We start from the raw sequence: 24,421 nt of genomic DNA on the forward strand, positions 1-24,421 counted from the left end.
ATGCTACTCTAAACTAGGTTTAATATATACTTCTTTTTTAATTAATAAAATAAGTATAATATTTCATTAAAAAAATTAAATTTAGAATACATGAATTTAATTATATTTAATATTATTCTATTCAAATATTATTTTATTCATGGAGGGAACTTCATAGTTAAGCACACTAGAGATGGAGTTGTATTTGAATAGGTGACCTCCTTAGTAGTCTCACCACTCTGAACATTACCTTGATGCAACAAGTATGAACGTTCCATTCATTCTAATTAGAAATGAATTTGTATAATAAACTACTTATGAAATATGATCAACAAATTTAACTCAAAAACTACATAATTAAATCATGAAAACAATAACACAATTAGTAATAATATTAAATTAATTAATTAAATATTTAAAACATAAATAAATGAATAATTTAAATAATATTTTTAAATATAATATTTTATTAAAATATCAAAAATATAAAATCAATTCTAAAAAATTCAATTTCATTTCAAAGTGAAAGATATTCATTTGAATTGGAAATAAATTATTTAATATCTAATAAATAACACTTTACTATTACAAATCGTCATGGATTTTATTGCAAATTTATATAATTGATACCATTAAAATTGACACATATTTCAAATATACTTGTACACTTTTAGTTATATTAATATAAAGTCAAACTTTTCTCTTTTTATTAATAAAAATCAAATAAAAGATTGAGAAGACACATCTTAAAATATAACTTAATCATTCATATAAGAAAATAATGTCAAAAAATATAAAGCTCTCTAAAAAAAATTCTTAGTGTAAGCGTGGGGAATAGAGAATATTGCTTTAGGAGGACAACACCTTGAAGATCATCTAAATTAAGGCACGTAGATTCCTATCTTATGGTCCTCCATATTTTCCTTGTATATTCATTTCCAAAGTTGCTTAAGAGGATATAAAATTCTCATTTACTTTTATTAATTTGCTAGTCAATATATTCTTTCTAATAAAGAGTGGAAGATATATCGAGACTTGTTAGATAGCTACCAATCAAAAGAATTTCTAAATATTTCCATGCTTCATGTTCCCCAACTAATTTTAGTAAATTGTAATAAACAAAGGAGATTTCTCAAAACAATTTGGAGTTATTCCTAAATGTAATCCAATTTAATAATTAAAAAGTTGATTTTATTTAATTTGAAGAAGATAAGTGTTTTTTTTTATTACATCTAGATGAGGATCAAACTTGTGATTAATTATTTGACTTACACTTTAGGAATCAAATATATTTAATTAAGGTTCTTATTAGGAAAGGTGACTTCAATAGCTTTAAGAAAGTTATATAACTAATATCTTTTTTATATGAAGGGAATAAGTGGTCTTTCCAAATTAGATTGATAAAAATAATTTAATTAATTTTGTTTAAGGTTGTAATAGCTTATTCAACAAAATTTTTAAATTAAAAAAAAAAATAGAAATGAAATATTATGTGGTTTTTCTAATTGATAAGTTAAATTTAAAATACTTTTAGAAGTGTTAAAATTTAAATAATAAAATTGAATTAAGTTATTAATAGAAAGAAAATGAAACAAAATTGTATATTTCTATCTCACTTTCATTGATGTTGATATTTAGGATGATATAATTAGGTAAAATGTTTAACAATAATTTTATGATAAGTAGGAGATAATTTCCACAGCAAGTCAAATTGTGATATTACTATTAGGATTTTAACTATGTGATTTCGAGTCAAACTCATTGACCCATGTTTCATGAGTAGTGATTCAACATGAATCCGTCTCTCATGAGAATAAATGGAGCACTTAGCACTTAGCACTCATTGGATCTAGGTGATCTAGGCTGGAGTAGTACTGGGATGGGTGACCTCCCAGGAAGTCCGGGTGCTTCACCCCTATGAGCATCACCTAGATCCAATGAGTGCTAAGTGTTCCATTTATTCTCATGCGAGACGGATTCATGTTGAATCACTACTCATGAAGCATGGGTCAATGATTTTGACTCGAAATCACACAGTTAAAATCCTGATAGCAATATGACAATAATTTTATGATTTAGTTAGATCATAAGGTTTGTGTTCTTTTGATTAAGGTTACTAGATTGACTAGTTTTGTGGATCTAGGCTTCAAATGGCCAAAGCTGATAATAAATCATATCATAGATTCTAAATGATAATAAATTATACTATAGATTTAAATGAGAATAAATCATGCTATAGATCTAAACGATAATAAATCATTTTATAGATACAAATGATAATAAATTATGTTATAGTTCTAAATGATAATAAATCATGTCATAGATCTAGAATGATATAATCTGTTATGAGATGATAAACTATTTTACCTAGCTTTTCAAAAGTAAAAATCTAAATATGTCCAACAAGTATATCAATTTCAAATTAACATTTTCCAACATAGAAACTGAGAACAATATTAATATGAGTTCTTATTAATCATAGATACAAAATATTCACAAAAGTTGAAATATAATGAAAAATCAACTAAATCTCAATAATATTTTATTTCAAAACATCTAAATTCTTTCTCACCCATGTGACCCATGTGTTAGATTAGGTGAAAAATGCAGCTCCCAAGAACACTTGCATGCATAAACCTGTCACATGGATGAAGCAAAGAACAGAGGCAAGGAAAAATCATGGAGGCCAAAAAGCTAGATCCATCTTATGGACATGCAAAGAGTAATATCTCATATAATCCAATAAGTGAATGATAAAATACAAAGAGGTGAATCCTTATAAAGGAATCACGAAACATGAAAAGGGAAACTAAATCCTAAAAAAGCTAGGGTTGCACAATATAATTAATAAAATATTAATTATATGCACCTACAAGATAGCTTAAGAAAACTAGAGTAATAGGCAACTTCATTAATTAAATCAAAGTGATTTAATTAATAAGTTAGAACAAATAATTACTCTAACACCCCCCCTTAAGCGAAGCTCAGGAGGTAAGCTAACCTAGCACAGTTATGAAAGTAGAATTGGGTCCCGGCAACAAGGCCTGATCAGGTACCCAATCACAACAAAATCTCTATAAAGAGGAGAAATAGAGAAAACCACATGGGAAAAACCCTACTCCAAAAAGAGAAAGCAAAGAATGTTCTAGAAGAAGGAACAAAGAGATCAGAAGAGAATCATTGAAGCATGAAGAACTGCAAAACTCTGTCAAAATGTTGATCTGTAGAACCTCCATTGAAATAGAAGGCACAAACCATCAACCAAAGGAACCTCCATGGAAATAGAAGGCACGAACCATCAATCAAAGAAGCATAGAATAGCAATATAATCTCTCCTTAAGGCAGGTGAGGTGATAGGCAGCTGAAAAGATGGGCCAAAAATCTCCTACAACACAGGAGCCAAACACATCGAGAGTGAGGTATACACACCAATAAAGGAACATGTCATCGACACTGCATGAGAAAATAGAGAAAGAGGGCCTATAAGTGGCAAACAACTATCCCCCCCATGGCACTTTATAAAATAGTGTGAGTACAACGAATCGCAATGATGAAAAGGATCCTGAAACGCAAGAGTGGCACTTTATCTCAGTGCGTTGCATAAAGATGCTTACAATGAATATCAACAATGATAAAAAAAAACATAAGGCTGAAACAACACAAGGTAGAGCCCAAAATGAAGCAACTAAAGCAACAAAATCGATCTCCGGACCTAAAACAAATAGGATATCCACCAGAATGCTAAAACACAAAAGACTGAATAGGATGTGCCTGGAACAACAACCAGCATCACTGGAAAGAGCACAGAAAGAGCTTTCTATTGATATAAAGAAGTCCAAAATTAAAGATTGGAAGCTCAAGGTACGCCTCCCGGAGTGCAAAACAAAACATCCGGCTTTGACTACCAAAACAGGCAACCAAACTACATCAAAACCCAAAAACACCTATACCAACATCTCCGTCTCAGAACTAGCTTTTCGGTGCATTTTTCGGATCAAAAAAATATGATGGTATGCTCGAGTTACGAAAGAAAAACCTCCAGGGCCTCTGAAAATGCAAGAAAAAATTATTTTTTTTAATAAAAAAAAAATTAAAAAAACAAAACTTCCACCACCACCGCACCGTCGGCGGAGTGGTGGCCGGGTGGTGGGAGGGCGGAGGCCGCCACGGGCGGGGCGCGGCAGGGCCGCGGCGGGAACCACCGGTAGAGCCACTGCAGGCCGCTGGCAGAGCCGCTAGCAATGGCCGCTAAGCGGGCCGCCAGCGGTGACCGCCAATGGTGACCACTGCGGTAACCGCAACAGAGCCGCTAGTGGTTAGATAACCGCGACGGCAAAAAAAAGTCGCAATATGATTTTTTTTGCCATTTAAAAAAAAAATTTCTGCCTCGTACTGCGTGCAGGGGGCCGTACGACCCTGTCGAACAAATTTTTTTTGCCTCCCAGACCAACAGTGTCCAAAATGAACAAATTTTATATGGATTCTGATTGCAAACAGCCTTTCGGATCCAATGGAAGCATCCGTTTGAGCCCAAAGTGCCCCAATTTTTTTTGTCCGTACGGCCTCCCACTGCTCCGAAAAAATGTAGCTTCTGAAATGCTTCAACAAACCACGAACAATGAGCAGCAAGCTAGCTCTGATACTATGTTAGATTAGGTGAAAAATGCAGCTCCCAAGAACACCTGCATGCATAAACCTGTCACATGGATGAAGCAAAGAACAAAGGCAAGGAAAAATCATGGAGGCCAAAAAGCCAGATCCATCTTATGGACATGCAAAGAGCAATATCTCATATAATCCAATAAGTGAATGATAAAATACAAAGAGGTGAATCCTTATAAAGGAATCATGAAACTCGAAAAGAGAAACTAAATCCTAAAAAGGCTAGGGTAGGGTTACACAATATAATTAATAAAATATTAAGTATATGCACCTACAAGATAGCTTAAGCAAACTAGAGTAATAGGCAACTTAATTAATTAAATCAAAGTGATTTAATTAATAAGTTAGAACAAATAATTACTCTAACACCATGTTCTTACAACAAAACATAGACTTCTTCTTTGATATTTTCCCCTCTAATTGCATATCTGATTGTTCATAAAATGAGAGTATGTTGTAAAACTACTAAAATGTATCTTTTATTTAAGTGACAAGATATCATACTAAATTCTACCAATACTTTCAAAATCAAGTATTTTAAATGAACTACTAAAGTGCCAAATTACTTTTGAAATGAAACTACTACCTAGTTCAATATTATTTTTAATGTCTAATAGTAGTAAAGACTTACTATTTCCAAAAACTCACAAACTTCAATTTGTATGTTATTAAGCCTACGAATTAGGCTTAGGTTGAAATGAATTTTTAATACAAAACTCAAGGACATGTGACATGATTGTGTCTATAAGAATATAAGAAATGATATATTTGGAACTAATATATGAAAGTGGAAAACACATGAGGAAATAGTATTTCCAAGATAAGACATCATCTAGAGAACATTTAGTCATGAAGATGTAAATAATAAATATATTGAAGACCACTAAAATTATAAAATATATGCATGTAAACTATAAAGATAAATAATGCCGATAAATAAAATAGGTTTTCTTACACACAAAAAAGAGAGGCTTAATTAGTATAAATCTATTAGCATAACTTATATTATTTTAGATATGATAGACTATAACTTTTCAATCTTGAATTGATCTTTATATCTAGTTTAATGAAGGAGGGGTAATGTTTATAAACCTCTTTTACCAACTTTGCTAGATCACAATGTTCATTTTCTTCTAGAATTTTTTCCTTCCATGCCCACTTCTAGGGGCATGAAACACCTACATACACCCATCTCCAGACACACTAGATTGGTCAAACCTCGGCAATAATTCCTCAAATAGTGAGACTCTACCTCCACTACTACATAGAGACAATGACATGGTCTAGCCCTGACCCTTGCTCCTCCTAGGCTTTATCCTTCTATGTGGGATTTCTTTGTACCTAGAAAGGGTTGATGATCTCTCTCTCTCTCTCTCTCTCTCTCTCTCTCTCTCTCTCTCTCTCTCCTTGTTGTTTTCCTTGGATGCCTTTTGGCACTCCCATTGTTGTATTCTTCTCTGCACTATTGTATCTATCAGTCCCATAAACCCTATTTGGTCTCTTGTTGGACATTAATATCATTATCTTATCTAGATTAGAACCCTTAATGTGCCAATAATAATCTTGAAGGAAAGGCTTGAGCATAACAAGAAATGATACAATTGGCTTAGAATGAAGTGATCTATGATCATACACTATATTATTTTGTCCATGTTCACAAATTGAAATTTAGATATGGGCACAAGTCCTCCATGAAGTATAGGTACATGACTGAATGACCTTATATAGAGGAAACAAAAGCATAAATCAAATAATTGACCTATGTGCTGATTTATAGCAATGAATGATGCAAAGAAACATGGACATATCTTATAATATTTGAATTTAGATATTTGAAATATACGTTCATGAGTTTAAAAATTTGTAATTGCAAATGTGATTCAAGGACACAAAGTCTAACTTTGATAATCATGTATTGTAAACTTATGAAATAGTAATACAAATATCATATTATGTAATATCACAAGCCAATTTCATGTATAATTATATTAGGAATAATAATCAAATAAAAGTCCATTCAATGCAATTGTAGAATTTGACAAAATTGATTTTGAAGAAGAGGGCTTGTTGTTTAGGTTGATGGGCCCATTCCATACCTTCCCAAACCGCAATGATATTATCTAGAATATATTTGGATTTAATGAAACTAGACTACTCATAATACACAATTTGTGGTAGACGATGTTGAATAAAACAAGCATTTTTTACAAAAGTTACATTTAATTGGTATAACTTTATTAGATTAACTTATATTATTTTTTAAATGATTGACAATTGGCTTTCAATCAAATTGATTTTTAGATTTAATTTAATGCAAGAATGAGAAAAGATTATAAATATCTTTTAGTAACTTGTTAGATCACAATGTTCATTTTCTTCTAGATTGGGTAAAAGCACAAACTTGTGTCACCTTTTATGATATCTTGTACCGTTTCGGCCAAAACCCTTTCGGCTGTAATGGTTTCGGCCGTAACGGATCCGATCGTACACACGTGGCAGTTTCGCGCACCTACATGGCGCGTACCATTTCGGCCGAAACACGTTCGGCCGAAAGAGTTCCGGCCAAAACCCCAAGCCGGGATAAAACTCGCCGCAAACTTCTAGTGGCTATCATTGTTACTGTTGCGGTTCTTGAATGTTTGGAGAGCGGGTTAAGGGTTTCGGCCGTAACTGGTTGGTGGTTTTTTCCTCCCTATTTTTTAATAGTTTTTAAACGTATTTTTTGATTAATAGATGTTAATCGTACTTAAAATAGTTGTTTTTTACGTATTTTGTGAGTGAAATGCTTTAAATTATTTATTTTTTAATATGTTTAAATTATTTTAATTATTTTAGATTATTTTAGAATGGTATTTAAATTAATTTGTTAGCAAAAATGTAGTTAAACATGAGATAAAAACGTAGAAAAATATTAGGAAAAACATTAGGGTAAAATATAGAAAAACATTAGTTAAAAGTGTAGAAAAACATTAGGTTAAAATATAGAAAAACATTAGGTTAAAATATAGAAAAACATTAGGAAAAACATTAGGTTAAAATATAGAAAAACATTAGGTTAAAATTTAGAAAAACATTAGGTTAAAATATAGAAAAATATTAGGTTATGAGGTAAACATGTAAAAAAATATTAGTAAAAAATGTAGCAAACTTTTAGGGAACATTATTCAGTTTCTAACATAACCTGATGGATCTAGAGGTGAAACAATAATATCTTATGGTGAAATTAATTTTGACATTAAATACACCTTCTAACATAACCTTATATTAACTACAATCATAACCCATACCACATTCTAACCATAACATAGGCCCTCTACTAACTGAATGAACCACACTTAGATATTGATGATGTTCATTTTAACAACTAGTTATTGTTAGGTAATCATGATTCTTACATTACCAAATGACACATAACGACCTCATGATACATTTCTAGGTATTTTTATCCATATATATGTTAAGGAGACCTAGGGACTCCTACTAGGTCATTACGTTTGTTATAGGTTGTAATAGGTATTCATATGTTTACTAGCACATAATAGGTATTGTCAGGTAATAATAAGCCTTACATTACCAAACAACACATTACTTGATCACTTATGTCAACTGTGTTTTTCAATACATTATCCATACATGTGTGTCTTAAGGGGACATAGGAGTCGTAATAGGTCATACTATTTTTTATAGGTTCCAATAAATCTTAATATGTATTATTAGGATATAATAGGTCTTATTAGGTAATGATGATTCTTACATTACCATATGACACATAACGACCTCATGATACATTTTTAGGTATTTTTATCCATATATATGTTAAGGGGACCTAGGGACTCCTACTAGGTCATTACGTCTGTTATAGGTTGTAATAGGCATTCATATGTTTACTAGCACATAATAGGTATTGTCAGGTAATAATGAGTCTTACATTACCAAACAACACATTACTTGATCACTTATGTCAACTGCGTTTTTCAATACGTTATCCATACATGTGTGTCTTAAGGGGACATAGGAGTCATAATAGGTCATACTATTTTTTATAGGTTCTAATAAATCTTAATATGTATTATTAGGATATAATAGGTCTTATTAGGTAATGATGATTCTTACATTACCAAATGACACATAATGACCTCATGATACATTTTTAGGTATTTTTATCCATATATATGTTAAGGGGACCTAAGGACTCCTATTAGGTCATTACATCTGTTATAGGTTGTAATAGGTATTCATATGTTTACTAGCACATAATAGGTTTTGTTCGGTAATAATGAGCCTTACATTACCAAACAACACATTACTTGATCACTTATGTCAATTGCATTTTTCAATACGTTATCCATACATGTGTGTCTTAAGGGGACATAGGAGTCGTAATAGGTCATACTATTTTTTATAGGTTCTAATAAATCTTAATATGTATTATTAGGATATAATAGGTCTTATTAGGTAATGATGATTCTTACATTACCAAATGACACATAATGACCTCATGATACATTTTAAGGTATTTTTATCCATATATATGTTAAGGGGACCTAGGGACTCCTACTAGGTCATTACGTCTATTATAGGTTGTAATAGGTATTCATATGTTTACTAGCACATAATAGGTATTGTCAGTTAATAATGAGTCTTACATTACCAAACAACACATTAAGATCACTTATGCCAACTACATTTTTCAATACGTTATCCATACATGTGTGTCTTAAGGGGACATAGGAGTCGTAATAGGTCATACTATTTTTTTTAGGTTCTAATAACTCTTAATATGTATTATGAGGATATAATAGGTCTTATTAGGTAATGATGATTCTTACATTATCAAATGACACATAACGACCTCATGATACATTTCTAGGTATTTTTATCCATATATATGTTAAGGGGACCTAGGGACTCCTACTAGGTCATTACGTCTGTTATAGGTTGTAATAGGTATTCATATGTTTAAACTAGCACATAATAGACTGACCTTACTATCAACCTTAATAAAACTATATCCCATTTACTTTATTAACATTCTTAACTCTAATCAAACTAGTAAATTAAGTCATGAGTTCTAAATTGTAAATTAACATTTGCTAACTAAACTCATTTACTTATCTAGTAACAAATTTTTCTATCCCTATGTCCTAACTCTCATCTACACTCCCCATAATCATCAAAGAATTTACATCAAAATTTAGATTTTAGTCAAGAATTATATTTTTTTATTGCATGTATGTACATGTGTGCACTTAGTTATCATTTAATCAAGAAATTTTATTTTATTTTTATTGCATATACATGTACATGTACGAATATTTATTTTTCACATTTGCATGAGCACGTTACAATGTACATTAGATATGGTCTCTAAGATAATTTGTTTTAAAATACATATGTATGTTACATGATTGTTCATTTAGCACCATAAATTTAATGTTGTGTATTTATATGTACATGTGTTTCAAATTAAATTTAACTTTTAATTATTTTAATTTAAATAGGCTTGTATGTTTATATTTGTATATATATGCATGTACAGATCTCTAGATATTTATCACTCAGATTGTAGCTTCACATTCATATTCTCATATTTATTTTCATATATACATTATGGCATCCGTTTTTGGGGATCATGCTCCTGCATCCTCAGGGGATGCCAGTGTTCATGGTGGGGGTTAGAGTGCTGAGTCTGGTACAGCATGTAGATTGACCTCCACCCATGATAGACAATAGTTATTTAGAGATACAGTGGCGAGATTATCTCTTGCTATGCAGGTTTTGGATAGCTCGCTTTCCTCTTCTACCACCCTCCCTAATAGGGAGAAGGTCATAGCGATGTGAGAGGAGTTATTGCATATGATTCAAACAGTTGAATCATACAACCCTTTTGATGATATGAGCATTGAGACATTTTATTCTTCTTTATCTCATAGTGTCACTAGCATTGTGATGTACACACAGATTGATACTGAGGTTTCCACCGGCATGGTGAAAACTATGTTTCCATCTTATGCAGATCATCGTAGAGTCAGAGGCTACTCTGCGATGAAGTGTACTGATCCACTCGTCGCACCATTGATGTATCCTCGTTGGTTAGCTACTCGTCATAGATGGCCACAGAAGGATGAGCTCCCCCTATATTTCTGCAAACAATTGTTTGCAAAATTTCATTTACACTATGATGTTGACTATACAGATTATCCAGGGCATGTTGGGTAGGGTCAGGGGAGACTTTATGATAGATTTAGACCTACGGACACTCCTACGCCCGTTAACAAATGGGCAATGGTGGGTCCAAACCTTTTGGTTATGCTGAGAGGTCAACAGATGGCTACTGCAAGTGAGAGTGTTCCTGATGACACAATTAGGACATAGATTTTTTCAAGCATCACCACTGTCGCCACACAGTTACATGAGATTTATTCTGATCAATGTAGTCGATATATGCTATGGTCTCGAGGTACCGCTCCCACAGCTGCATCATCTAGCACACCTGTTGATGATGATTATGGAGTTGCAGACATACCTTCTCCTATAGACATTTTTGCAGTCTTAGAGGTGGATGCATTGCATCGTTTGGCATCATATTTAGCATCTGATCTTTTAGATGCATATCGAGCATTATCTACACTCTCAGGGATTCCACTTTGTGACATGAGCTCTCAGATTAGACATATTTTGTCACGTACAGTAGTCCCAGAGGATTCACAGAGGCAGGAGGACATTCCTGCACCTTCTACTACTCCTACTGCTATACAGGCCCAGGCTACAGCACCAGCCCCAGCTACTCAGGACCCTACAGCACGCCCCCCTACTCAGGATCTCAGTGGCACCATACAGCCTGGTCTATTTACTTCCATGCTTTCAGATCAGGGCCCCACTATTGACTTGGATGCTGATACTATTTTTTCATTACATGATTCAGATATCAGTCAGATCGGCAGAGCATTACATAATGCTACGGTAAATATCTCTATATGTTTAGATTTATTTTTATTATAGTAAATAATATGTCTATATGTTTAAATTAATGTATATGTGTGTGTTTGTGTATGTGTTATAGGGTTTGAGTGATAGTATGTTACGTTTTGCTGATCTGCAGACACTGATAGATCCTACACATCGTGAGTCCCAGGTATGTTACAATATATATATATATATATATATATATATATATATATATATATATATATATTTGATTTATATACATGTAGATCTTGATATAATTTATCTGTACACATAATTAAATGGCTCACTTGTTATCATTTGACACAGGGCTCAGATGCAACTGATAGACCCTTTTGGGGACAAGGCCCAGGATCAGGAGGGGGGATGTAGCTGATTAGATCATATGTGGCCTTTTATTTTATTACACACATGTTATGTCTAGATACATATTTATATGGATAGTTTGATGTTTTATATGTTATTTTCATATGCATACATTTTATATCCAGACACTTTGATGTCTTATATGTTATTTTCAGATACATGGTTTATATGGACACTTTGATGTTTTATATGTTATTTCTAGATACATGTTTATATCATGGACACTAAATGATGTTTTATATGTTATTTCGAGATACATGCTTATATGGAGATTTTGATGTTTTATATATGTTATTTCCAGACATTTGATCTACATGATCTATTTTTATACATTTAATATGGGTACATTATATTCTCCAGATATATGCACATGTATGTTATTGATCTTTTAATGTAGACGTCTATTTTATTGATCTTTTGATGTCTTCATCTTTTATGTAACTTATGTATGTGGTATGCACATGTTTCTATATGTTATTCATATTTTCAATATTCAAGTTTACATGTATATGTATAGTTATTCATCTTAATGCCTTAATCTAAGTGTAATTAACTATATAATTTTAATGGTCGATGTACATAACAATATAACATATATTTAATGACATGTCTTAATTAACTGTATAATTAACTATATTTAGTCTAATTATATTTAATGTAGATCATGTATTAACTATATTTAATGACATGCCTTAATTAACTATAATTAACTATATTAAATCTAATTATATTTAATGTCTTAATAATTAAGTCTATTTAATGACTTAATTAAGTCTATTTAATGACATGCCTTAATTAACTATAATTAACTATATTTAACCTAATTAACTATAACTAACTATATTTAATCTAATTATATTTAATGTCTTACTAATTAACTCTATTTAATGACTTAATTAACTCTATTTAATGACATGCCTTAATTAACTATATTTAACCTTTAAATTAATTATATTTAATCTAATTATATTTAATGTCTTAATAATTAACTCTATTTAATGACTTAATTAACTGTATTTAATGACATACATTCTTAATTAACTATAATTAACAGCATTTAATTAATAAAATATAATGTACATGTAATTATATGTAACATAGTTCATATAACATATACATGTAATCTTAACATAATGATTATATACAAACATAAAGAATGTATCATATAAGAACATATAAATATTATATATACATACAAATACTAAAAAGGTTGTCTTAAGGGGAGGTCCTAAGAGACCTGGTCTTAAATGAGATATCCATGTCGAATTTAAATAAAAATAACAATACATGTCTAATTTTTCATATGCAAGATAAATGATCCAATGTACAAAAATTTATATAAAACAAATATCCTATCAATATTAAATATGAAAGTATAAGAGCTATACAGGCATAACTCAACTAGACCTCCACAATAAGTACATAGGTAAACTAGAGCTCCACAAACAATGTATTGTTAGGATCCTCTCTACTTTTTATTATCTCTAGAAGTTTTTCATGTTCTTCAATAGGCAATTTCCGCTTTTGATTTCCACGACGTCCTTTTCTTTGTACTGCTTCAAATTGTAATTTGGTTGCTATAACATGGTTACTATAGTGTAAAACCTTTTCTCCAGGCTTGTATTCAATAAATTCAATACCACTACCAATTACCCTTTTTTGTTGATAATATGTTCCTTCAATAACAACTGATCCAATTGGATATGACTGTTCACCAGCATCTATAGTTCCTTCTAGCAACTTGTGTTTTGCTTTTGTGCATCTTAAAAGATAATAGTCCACATTTTTTGCATTATCTGGTAAGGCTTGAACTGCAAAAATATCTCCTGCATGTATATAAAAAGAGAAATATAAATTAATTTTAAAACAAATATACATGTATATTAATTTATATATATGTATATATGCACACAAACCTGTCACAACTAAATCAGAAATGCGCTCATAATCAGCTGAATATACAGGATCATGAATGTCAATGTCAATGTCAACATCTTCAAAAGGAGGCTTTCTAACTATCTCCTTCAAATCCCAATGTGAAACATATCCATTCTCAATATTTTCACATGCACTCACTACATTGTCCTTAATGCAGTCATCACAAAAACATGTTTTCTCTCTTACTTTAAGTACTGGAGGTTTATGGTTTCCTGTAGTCATCACTTGATGTAAACTTCTAATTCCAGGAATCGTTTGACAATTGTAAGGATTAGATCAATCTATATCTGTTACAAATACAAAAACTAATTGTCATATTTCAAAATAAATATTTAATTAAAAACTCAACATGATTTGAAAAAGACATTAAAAATAAATTTATAACTTAGTTCACCTTTCACCTCCCAAAAGTAACGCTTATTGTATTCAGTATCTCGAGTAGCAAAATGAACTTTGCACCATTCAACAATTTGATTTGCGCTCTCTATCCTATTCCCTGTATGTACATAAAATATGCATGTATATAAAATTTAAAATATATGCTATTAGAGTATTAAACATGTACATTTAAAAAATGCATATATTTACCTGCAAGTTCATGTTGTCAAAGCACACGTTTTATACATGCTCCTGCTCCATCATGCTCCCCTTTTCCGTGTCCACTTTCAAAGAAATTCCATAAAAACTTAACATTGGTTCTAGCATGTTGCATTGCTAACCAATTAAATGCTTTTGCAGATTTGAATTGTCCTGTGAACGTGAAAGATGATAAGTATCTACAATTATCCAAGTACATATATTAAATAGAAATAGAGATGTCCAAATAAATACAAGTTAAAATAAAGTTAAATAAATGTATAACTATTTCGTGTATACTAACCTGCACATCCATCAAACCAAATCTAGTGCTCTGAAACATTTATTCCACGATTTTTGAGATCTTCAGAGAACATTGCAAAACAATGAGCCACATAACTCCTATCATGAACTTTATCATCACTAATATAGAAATGAACCTCTTTGATGATGATGCGTTCATTTTCATCCAATCTTTCTATCTGATCCACCTCAAATTGTGCATGTCTATAGGTCACTTGCACAAATATTGCAACTTGTTCAGAATGATAATATTGGCTTTGGAGCTCTGTATGAGGTGCAAATGTATAATTCTCAGAAAAATCTACAATTGAAAGTATACAACCAGGTGGAAAATAATTTTTGGAATCACGAAACTGTTTAGCTTGCCATCGTGCACCATGACAATGTTGGATATGTGGATATATCAATGGACGGAACTTGGCCATGAACTCATCATAATGCAATTCACTCTCCTTCAATACAATTTTTCTGGATTCATCCCCTCTATTATTTTTGTATGTCTCATATTCATATCTCATCCATGAAACTGGTGTGGATTCATTAATATTCTCAACTTGCATAATTTGAGAAAATTTGTGTAAATCTGCACAAACTTCACACTGATTTTTGATGCATTGCACTTTGAATTCATCTGAATCTTCTAATTTATCACATAATATGGACCTCACAAATTGTGTTGTACTGCTAGGGATGACAAAATTAGGATAAAGTATTGCCATAACTTTTTTAAATGATTGCAAGTGCAGACCAAATTCAACATGATTTCTACAACAACAAGTTTCTCGCATCTTATTTATGCATACAAAGGAAGGACGTAAACTCTCAAACATTCTCTGACATATTTTGACATTTGAAAATTCTTGTTTGAATGCTTCAAAAAGTTCACTTTGAGTTATATCTATGAAATGTTATATCTATATAGGTACCAAGGCATCCATGAATAATTACATGAGTGAATGGCTTTATATAGAACACACAAGCACATAGAACAAATAATTGAACAACTTATTGGTTTATAATAGTGAGTGATGCAAGGAAAATCAACATATTTTATAAGATTTGATTTTATAAATTAATTATAAAGTAGAGAACCAATATATTACACCACAATACTACTGCTCATAGTTTTATTGGGTACTCAAAAAAATAAAGCTTTGTTTGTGGCTCAATCAGATCAACAATATCAATCCATACAAAGAGTCATACAAAAATTAGTATAGAGAGTAGGACAAATTTAACTATTAGGACAAAATTAACTATCAATCTTAAATTAACTATCATGTTGTCCATAGAGTATTTCTTCAATGAAATATAAATTTGGATTTACTAGAATAGGCATTAATTTATTGACTTACATGATATATTTTAAAATAAATTTTAGATATTTCGTAACCCAATTCAGACATTTGATTTTAAATATTTAGTATATTAATTTACTAATTTAAAAAGTGTAATTAGAAATGTGATCCAAATAGATAAAGCATTGTGAATTGTAAATTTATAAAATAATAGGTGTCAAGTGACTAAGTACTTGCCTCTAGTTATATAAGTGAGCATAGTTAATTATTTATATTAAAGATTGTTGTACAAAGGTGAAATACAATTTGAAGGGTGCAAATTTTTTAAGTAATTTAATGTGAACAAGAGTTATATTCAAATTGATTATACATTCACACAGAATATGGACTACAAGAGTGGAATATGAATTAAAAAATTGTTTTATAAAAATATCACATTTGACAAATACACAAATATGATCTTCAAATAGAGAAAATTAACATCTACCAATTATTAAGTAAAATTTTTGACATGTATATTTTAAGAAATATAATATTTATAATAAAATATGTAATATAACTCATTTTAATTGGTCAATTACAATTCATTTAATCGCTAGTTTAAACGAACAAATTATAAGGTGATACAATAGTACTTAGCCTACATACTAATAATACAAATATCATAAATCAATTTAGTATTTCTTCCACAACCAACCAAATTGACTCATTATTTGATTCAGAATAATCTAATCAAGAAACCTGAAATTTTCACCATTAGGAATGAGATTCAATAGCATTAAGAGCATTAAGAGTTTAAAAATGGTAAGAGAGTTAATATGGAGGAACATGTACATGCAAAAAAGTCTAGATTGCCATGGGATTATCAACGGCTAGTGCCTAGAAATCATAATTTGTTTTCGAAAGTAGTACAAGGGACGAGAATAAATGAACTTTTTCTACGAACTTGTCAGTTGAGCTCATTTTTTCCTTTTCTTTTCTTTTCCACCTTATGTTATCATGTCAGGCGCCATCCTTCTCAATTGAATCCTGACCAGTGAACTTTACATGGCTCGACACCTTTTGTGGAGTTTTATTTTGATGAGAAATTAAATCAAAAGCAAAAAAAAATAGCTTTGGAACTTTCTGTTTGTCAAAACCTTTGGATTTGATTCCAAATTTGGCGTTGGCAGCCGATACAAAGTGTGTGTGCCCATCATACACATTTTCTCTTTGTCAGAAAGGCTGTCTAAGCTCAATAGCTTTATTGATTTTTGCTACATTATCATAAATTAACATGAGCTAAACTAGTCTATCTAAAGTTTAATCCCCATGGGTAAACGAGCTCTTATATATATACAGTTAATTTCTCTTTTTCCTTTGCTGCCAACTAAAGTAGAATCTGTCAGTTCTCTGTCCATTTTGTTTGTTGAGAATGGCACTTTGCAGTTATGTGTTTTGTGTTAGGGATGAAATACAATACCCAAAGGAGAAGGAGTTGATTTGAAATGAAATAATGATTTAGACTTCTCATCTGTAGTTACATCCAAGGGCTGGACTCCAATAGTCTGCTCCATTGTCATTTGTAACACTGAGAGTGGCAGAAACTGGAACCAAGCATAATCCTCTACTTCTCAAGTCTTGTTTTCCTCCATCTGAATCATTGCCCTCACATGATGATCCTCCTGCCCACCCTACCTCACCCTGAGAAAGAAAAAGGAGTGCCATCATGAACAAACCCACAGCAAAATCCTATATAAAATGTAGATTTATCAGTAAATTGATAAGTAGGAGATTTTTTCCACACCAAATCAAATTTTGATATTGCTATCAGGATTTCACTATGTAGTTTTTAAGTCAAACTTATTGACCCATGTTTCATGAGTAGTGATTCACACAAATCCATATCTGTTGATGATAAATAGAACAATTAGCACTCACTGGATCTAGGTGATGCTCACAGAGGTGAAGCACGGGAACTTCCTGGGAGGTCACCCATTCCAGATTGCTTATCAGGCAATTGTTTGGTTTTAAAATGGATTAAAGGAATGATAAAGAGTCATCATGAACTTGCAACAAAATTTTATGCATAATGTTGATTTAAAGTGATTGGCTTTTGGATTAGATCGTATTAAGATTTTTATTATGAATATTTCTAATGTCCATCATCAGAATGAAATAGAGCAAGAGACTTTTATCATTCTTTCATTCTGCCTATGGATCACATAGTATGATTCAGACGTTGATGATAAAAATCTTAACACAATCTAACCTAGAAACCAATTGCAATCGCTGTAGTTGTAATGAATTTGTAAAAACTTGATCTCTCTGATTATATAGATTTATAAGACAATTGTTTGGTTCTAAAATGGATTGAATTCTTACCCCCTGACCAGAGTTGGCTGCTCCATTGTTCATGTAAGGTGTGCTAAGGACCTGCAATTTATATAAAAAAGTGTAGAAATGGTGAGGACTTTTCTCAGCTCAATGGCCACATCAGTGAGATGCGAAAGAAATACTGCATTTAACAAAATAAGTTGACACAGACAAAATACTTAATTAGTTTATTTTCAGCTTTTGAGATGCTAATAAGCTATTGTTTTCTAATTGTTGGTTATCTAAGTTCATTTAGTCTTGTAAGATTTGTTACATTGGTTTTTCCATATATTCACTAAGAAGAATTTTTTTAATTTTCTTATACCATTGGAACATTACCTTTTAATTGTTTGTTATCTATGTTGTATAATTGCTTTTATATTGGAGTCTTGTCAGATTTGTAGATATTGATTTTTGTACGTTATATCTTTCTTCCTAAATTTCTTGGTACAGAAATACTTTCAATATTCAACTGATAGACAGAGAAAGAAGTGTAAACATTGGTGGACTGCTATAAATTACATGTGATATGTTACTTGGTCATATGGTCTGTAAACATTGATAGTTAAAACCCTAAAATAGATTTCACTAGGTTTAACAAGATATAACTTGAACACAAAATTTACACATGAAACCATAGTTTGTCTTTAAGCTTGACTTATTTTTCTGATTGATTTTATTTTCTAGTTGGTGTAACTGTAATCACAGATCATGCGAAATAGATATAATTGTTTCTGAAACCTATATTAAACTGCACTTGTTTTTCCACGCGTTTAAGATTTACATTACTGTTCTCTTTTTCAGTGGACATTTTGAATTGCATTAGTGGACGTGTTTTCAATTAATGTTCTAGATTACAATGCTGTGCTTGTTTAAATCAATCGACATTTTTATTATAATGCTGTGTTTATTTTTGAACCAACACATCGAATTACAATACTGTACTTGATTTTGAATTACATTATTACGTTTTACAATGGATGCTTTACATTATATTACTGTGCTTGTTTCTCAATTAACTTTTTGAATCCCTAAATGTACCAAACGAAAAACAATAAGCCATTGAAAAGAAAGCATACTTTGATTACAAAAAATGTATCTAACTTATGTCGTTATTGACACAACTTTTTAGTACACATAACAACTAAGCTTAGAAACTGTAAAGTTAAATAAGCCAAACTTCCTGACAAGATTTTCTCAAATCTCACCAACTCCTACCAAATTAATCACTACTATTTGTGCATTCCAAATGCAAACTATCAATGTTCATATTTCAGTACAACTTAAAGATATCAATGTAGACAGCCTTGTAAGAACAAGATGTCAAATCTACAAAGCAAACAACTTCTCACATGGGAAGACAGATACAAACAAAGGAGAAAAATGCAAAATATTAAAACAAAGGAGAAAGATGTAAAATATTACCTGAACTTGATCGTGTAAAAATTTAATATATCCAATGGCCTCTAGCAGCACGGAAGCAGTATCTGTCTGCAAGTAATGAGTTGACACATTTTTACATTAACGAACATAAGCTTGTGCAATCAGAAGGAGAAAAAAGAAGCAGTTTTCACATTGTGTACCTTGCCGAAAGGTGAAACCAGCTGTTGTAAAGCAGTAATTCTGTCCCCCAGCTTTTCTTTTCTCACCTGGAAGTGGTAATGCTGTTAACACTCATATTACATATGAGCATCTTGTGCTGTTTCAAAGGAAAAAGGAGCAAATCTTTTGAAGCTTTTGTTTCTCAGTTTAGTGTTAAGAGCAAAGACATACCTTAAAAGTAGGCATTGGACAGTTAGTTGTGTCAAGGCGAGGCCTTTTGAAGATGGTATCTGATGTACTGCTCTCATTGTTGCATGATCTCTTTGCATTCTCACTGGAACACTCTCTTCCATCATCACCATGAGACTGCATGCCATTGGACAAGTAAACAAAGAATGTTATTTTAATAACATCGGATAAAAATCACAAATGTATCATGAAAGAAGGTGAGAAATGGAAAATTTATCATGACAGAAGGTGAGAAATGGCAAATTTATCATGAAAGAAAGCAACCCAAATCTTCTAATGGAAGACCCACCCTGGTCAGATAATTGCATTTTGATAACATAGAATAAATATGACAAATTAATCATGAAAGAAGGTAAAGGATTGCAAATTTATCATCAAAAGAAAGCAAACCAAATCTTTTAATGGAAGACTCACCCTGGTCAGCTAATGACATTTACACAAACTTATCATGAAAGAAGGTAAGAAATGGCAAATTTATTGTGAAAGAAGGTAAGAAATGGAAACTTATCATGAAAGGTAAGAAATCACAAATTCTATCATGAAAGAAGACAACCCAGATCTTTTCATGAAAGAAAGTAAGAAATCACAATTTTATCAAATATCTTACAAACTCATAGATTTATCATGAAACAAGGTAAGAAATGGTAAATCTATCATCAAAGAAAGAAACTCAAATCTTTCAATGGAAGACTTACCCTGGTCAGATTTTGGGCTATCCTGTTCATTTGCACCTTATTATCCACCCCAAAATGTCGGAAGTTTTGAATGGCATGGTGTGGCTTGATGTCTGATTTAGAGAATATCAAGTCCCACAAAGGACTATTCTTATTAGTATTCAAGGGGCCTAGTGATTGTGAAGAAGTGGGTATAATTCCTGAGAGAGAGATGGGAAAACTATTAGTAGATGGCCAAAGACCATGAGGGTACATATCTTCTCCTTGAATAAAAGGAGATTGTCCATTGTCATATGCCATGGCTTTTAAAAAGGGTCTGTTTGCTGAGGTCTCTATAATGCCCGACATATCTTGTTTCCTGTAAGAATCTGATTCCATTCCTTGGGATATCAGGGTTGTACCAGACTGATCCAGTACACTGCATTCCTGCTTTATCCTTGCCATGTCAAATTGTGGCACTGGCAACTGCAGTATGGGACTTCCTAAATCTGATAATGGAGCACTAGTACTGAAATGGCTGAAACCATTTTGTGTGGCTGTAGTAGAGAAGGTTGTATCTTCTCCATTGAAGTTTTTCATTGTGCCATCTCCTCCAAAGTTTCTCATTTCCCACTCTGAAGGAACTTCTCCTACCACAAGATCCTTCTGCCTGCTGAACAATCCTTCGTTTGGGTTTCCCAGTGAGCCTTGCATGTCTCCACCTCGACTCCTCCTGAGGTTACAAGAAACCAAAAAAAAGTTTAACCTATGTTAGCAAAAGTAGAGAAGACTTTAATGTTTACTTAGGTTCATAATCAACAAAAGAAATGTGGGCATGCCCAACATTATCTACCACATTTCATTCAAAAAATTAAAACAAGATAGAAATATGGCTTGATTGTGAAAAAAATACATCTGGTATTTTTCCTTGTTCAGACAATTGAACAAACAACATTTTACAATATATTCAAATGTTAATTGCTTCTGGTTCTATCAATTGTTGCTTACTACAAGTTCTCTTAGAGGGAGAGAAGATTAGTTCGTACGTTCTTATGAGATTCTTGTAATGTATTAAGGCTTTTTGAATTCAATTGTATAGATACATTTCGAAAGCTTTTAGATTCAACTACATGTATCTTTTTTAATCAACATTTCCATCAGACTCTATGGTCTGTCCTTGTGAGCTTAAACTTCCATTACTAAGAAATCCTTGTGAGCTTAAAGTTCTATTCATAAGAAATTTTTAATTTTGAAGTTTATATGAACAACTATAGGCAGATCTCATGAACAGGTTAGCATTCAATTCAGTTCCCTAATAAATCAAATCAAGAAGAAACTGTGCATTCATTCATCTGTGGAGCAATAAACTCTATAACAGGTTATGCAGCATATTCTTTCACTGTAAAAAAAAAAAAAAACCGATTTCTTTCTCTTCTTCTCCTACGAGGAGCAATAAAAATCTCAACTTGACCGGTTGAATTCAACACAGCAGCAATCTGAATTAGTGAACAGAAGTAGCCCACATAAAAAAAAATTATCTACTGTTTCTGCTGCTTCATATAACAGAAGTAGCCCACATCAAAAAAGAAAACATTATCTACTGTTTTTGCTGCTTCACAGTTTGTAGGTGATTAAAAAACATAGCCTTAGATCGTTACTGTCCGTATTAAAAATAAAAAATAAAAATAAAAACACAACTTTACTAAAAATTTTATAATCCTATCAACAGTGCGATTTGAAGAAAAATGTCCAACTGTCATCTTCAGAAATCTGCGAGCGCAACACCAAGATTACAACTTTACCACCACAAAACATCAATCTTGGTGAGAGAAGAAAAACAAAAACCACCAATTAATCAACTTTCCGACCATAAAAAATCAGTCTTGCTGATTAAAGGAACACCAATCAACCAAAACTTCAACCTTGATGAGCCAAAAAGAAGAAAGACAGCAATCAACCAAAACCTCAATCTTGATGAGCCAAAAAGCACAAAAAAACACCAATCAACCAAAACTTCAATCTTGATGAGCCCAAAAGAAAAAAAACAGCAATCAACCAAAACTTCAATCTTGATGAGCCCAAAAACGGAAAAAAAACAGTAGTAGTCGACCAAAACTTCAATCTTGATGGGCCAAAAAACCACAAAACAACAATCTTGATGGGCCGAAACAAAAACCAGAAATGAGTCAGTTAAGCAACTCCAGTGACTCACATTAGGGTTTGATTCCAGGCCTGAGATTCAACAAAAGCAGGCGAATCCAACAAGGTGGGCGAATCTCCATGAAGCTGCTCAGCACCACCCAAACTGGCAAAAAGATCATTTGAACTGCCGCCGTTTTCTACAGCTGCAGAATTAGTATTAACATCCAAACCCCAGCTGAAATTCCCCATTTCTGCTGAAACACACTGCGAATCTGCAACACCACCACTCTGCAGAAACAAAGAACTCCAACTCCTCGATTCGCCGCCAGTCCACAGATTTCCTCCTGAAACACCCGCCATTAATGTCTTCTCCAAATCTCTCTCTATCTCTCCCCACAACGTCAATTCATGCAAGAACAACAAGTGGGCATGCAAGAAAACTGCGCAGCCAAAATAATATAGCAAAGAATTAAAGGGAACAAGAGGCAATAAGCAATAAACTCCTCTTATTAGATCTGGGAGAGAATCTAGGAAGAAGCTCTCTACGTGTATAATATGCTCGGATAACGAGAAAAATGTACGGTGAAAATTGAAATTGAAATTGAAATGGAATAATGAGAGAACAAATCTAATTCCTTCCTTCCCTCCTAAGTCTCATCTCACTTCTCACCATCATCATATTCATCATCATCATCATAACAATAATAATCATCATCTTTTCTTCTTCTGCTAATAACCCAACCAGGCGGCTTTAATAATCATCTTCCTCTTCTCTTCTATTATATTCTATTACGTTCTACCAATGAAACACCCACAATAAAAACGCTTATATAAGAATTGCAAGCAAAGAAAAAAACAACTGGTCAAGTCGCTCTTGTTATTCATTCACACGTAGAAAAAAAAAAACAATGAACCCGGGGCGGCGACCGGCGATACCAGGTGGAACCGGTGGCGTCAGCGTGACGTCCCCAGGGTGGGACAAGGGAATGTTGAGTGGAAACGTGAGCTGGAGAAGGAAATGAGTATAGGGTGGAGGTCAACCCGCCGGTGGACCCGACAGGAAACAAAAGGTTGCGGGCACGGGCAGAGGGCGGGCAGCGGGCAGGCCGCGCGTGCCTTTCCCATCTTATTTAATGGGCAAAGTCAAAGCCTGACATTCCACAGGAGAATAATATTTATTGGAACATATAATGTTTCTATTAATGTTGGTTTTTTTCTTATGGTGGAAATCATTTTGACTTGCTACATACGTTTTCATCGAGAAGGTATTTATTTATTTGACCTGAGTCGTCAATGGAGTGGGATAAGGCAAACCAACTTTTCCTTTGGCTCTATCCAAGTTGACTACCAATGATAATAATAATACTTGCAACAAGTATGAAGTATCATCAT

General features: G+C 32.3%; 1 protein-coding gene across 1 annotated transcript; it reads right to left on the bottom strand.

The window, feature by feature from the left end:
- Nucleotides 1-16,919: 16,919 nt before the first annotated feature.
- Nucleotides 16,920-23,920, bottom strand: LOC149553904 (uncharacterized). The gene is made up of 7 exons (XM_089789252.1): nucleotides 23,100-23,920; nucleotides 20,930-21,620; nucleotides 20,217-20,351; nucleotides 20,027-20,092; nucleotides 19,869-19,934; nucleotides 18,453-18,503; nucleotides 16,920-17,771 (listed from the first exon to the last, which is right to left on the bottom strand). Exons 1-7 carry the CDS (start codon nucleotides 23,387-23,389, stop codon nucleotides 17,598-17,600), a joined length of 1,473 nt encoding a protein of 490 aa, XP_089645378.1. The 5' UTR covers nucleotides 23,390-23,920; the 3' UTR covers nucleotides 16,920-17,597.
- Nucleotides 23,921-24,421: the final 501 nt, after the last annotated feature.

Source organism: Cupressus sempervirens, chromosome 6 (assembly GCF_028749045.1).
Source record: "Cupressus sempervirens isolate cs-2001-9-10 chromosome 6, ASM2874904v1, whole genome shotgun sequence".
Lineage (NCBI taxonomy): Eukaryota > Viridiplantae > Streptophyta > Pinopsida > Cupressales > Cupressaceae > Cupressus > Cupressus sempervirens.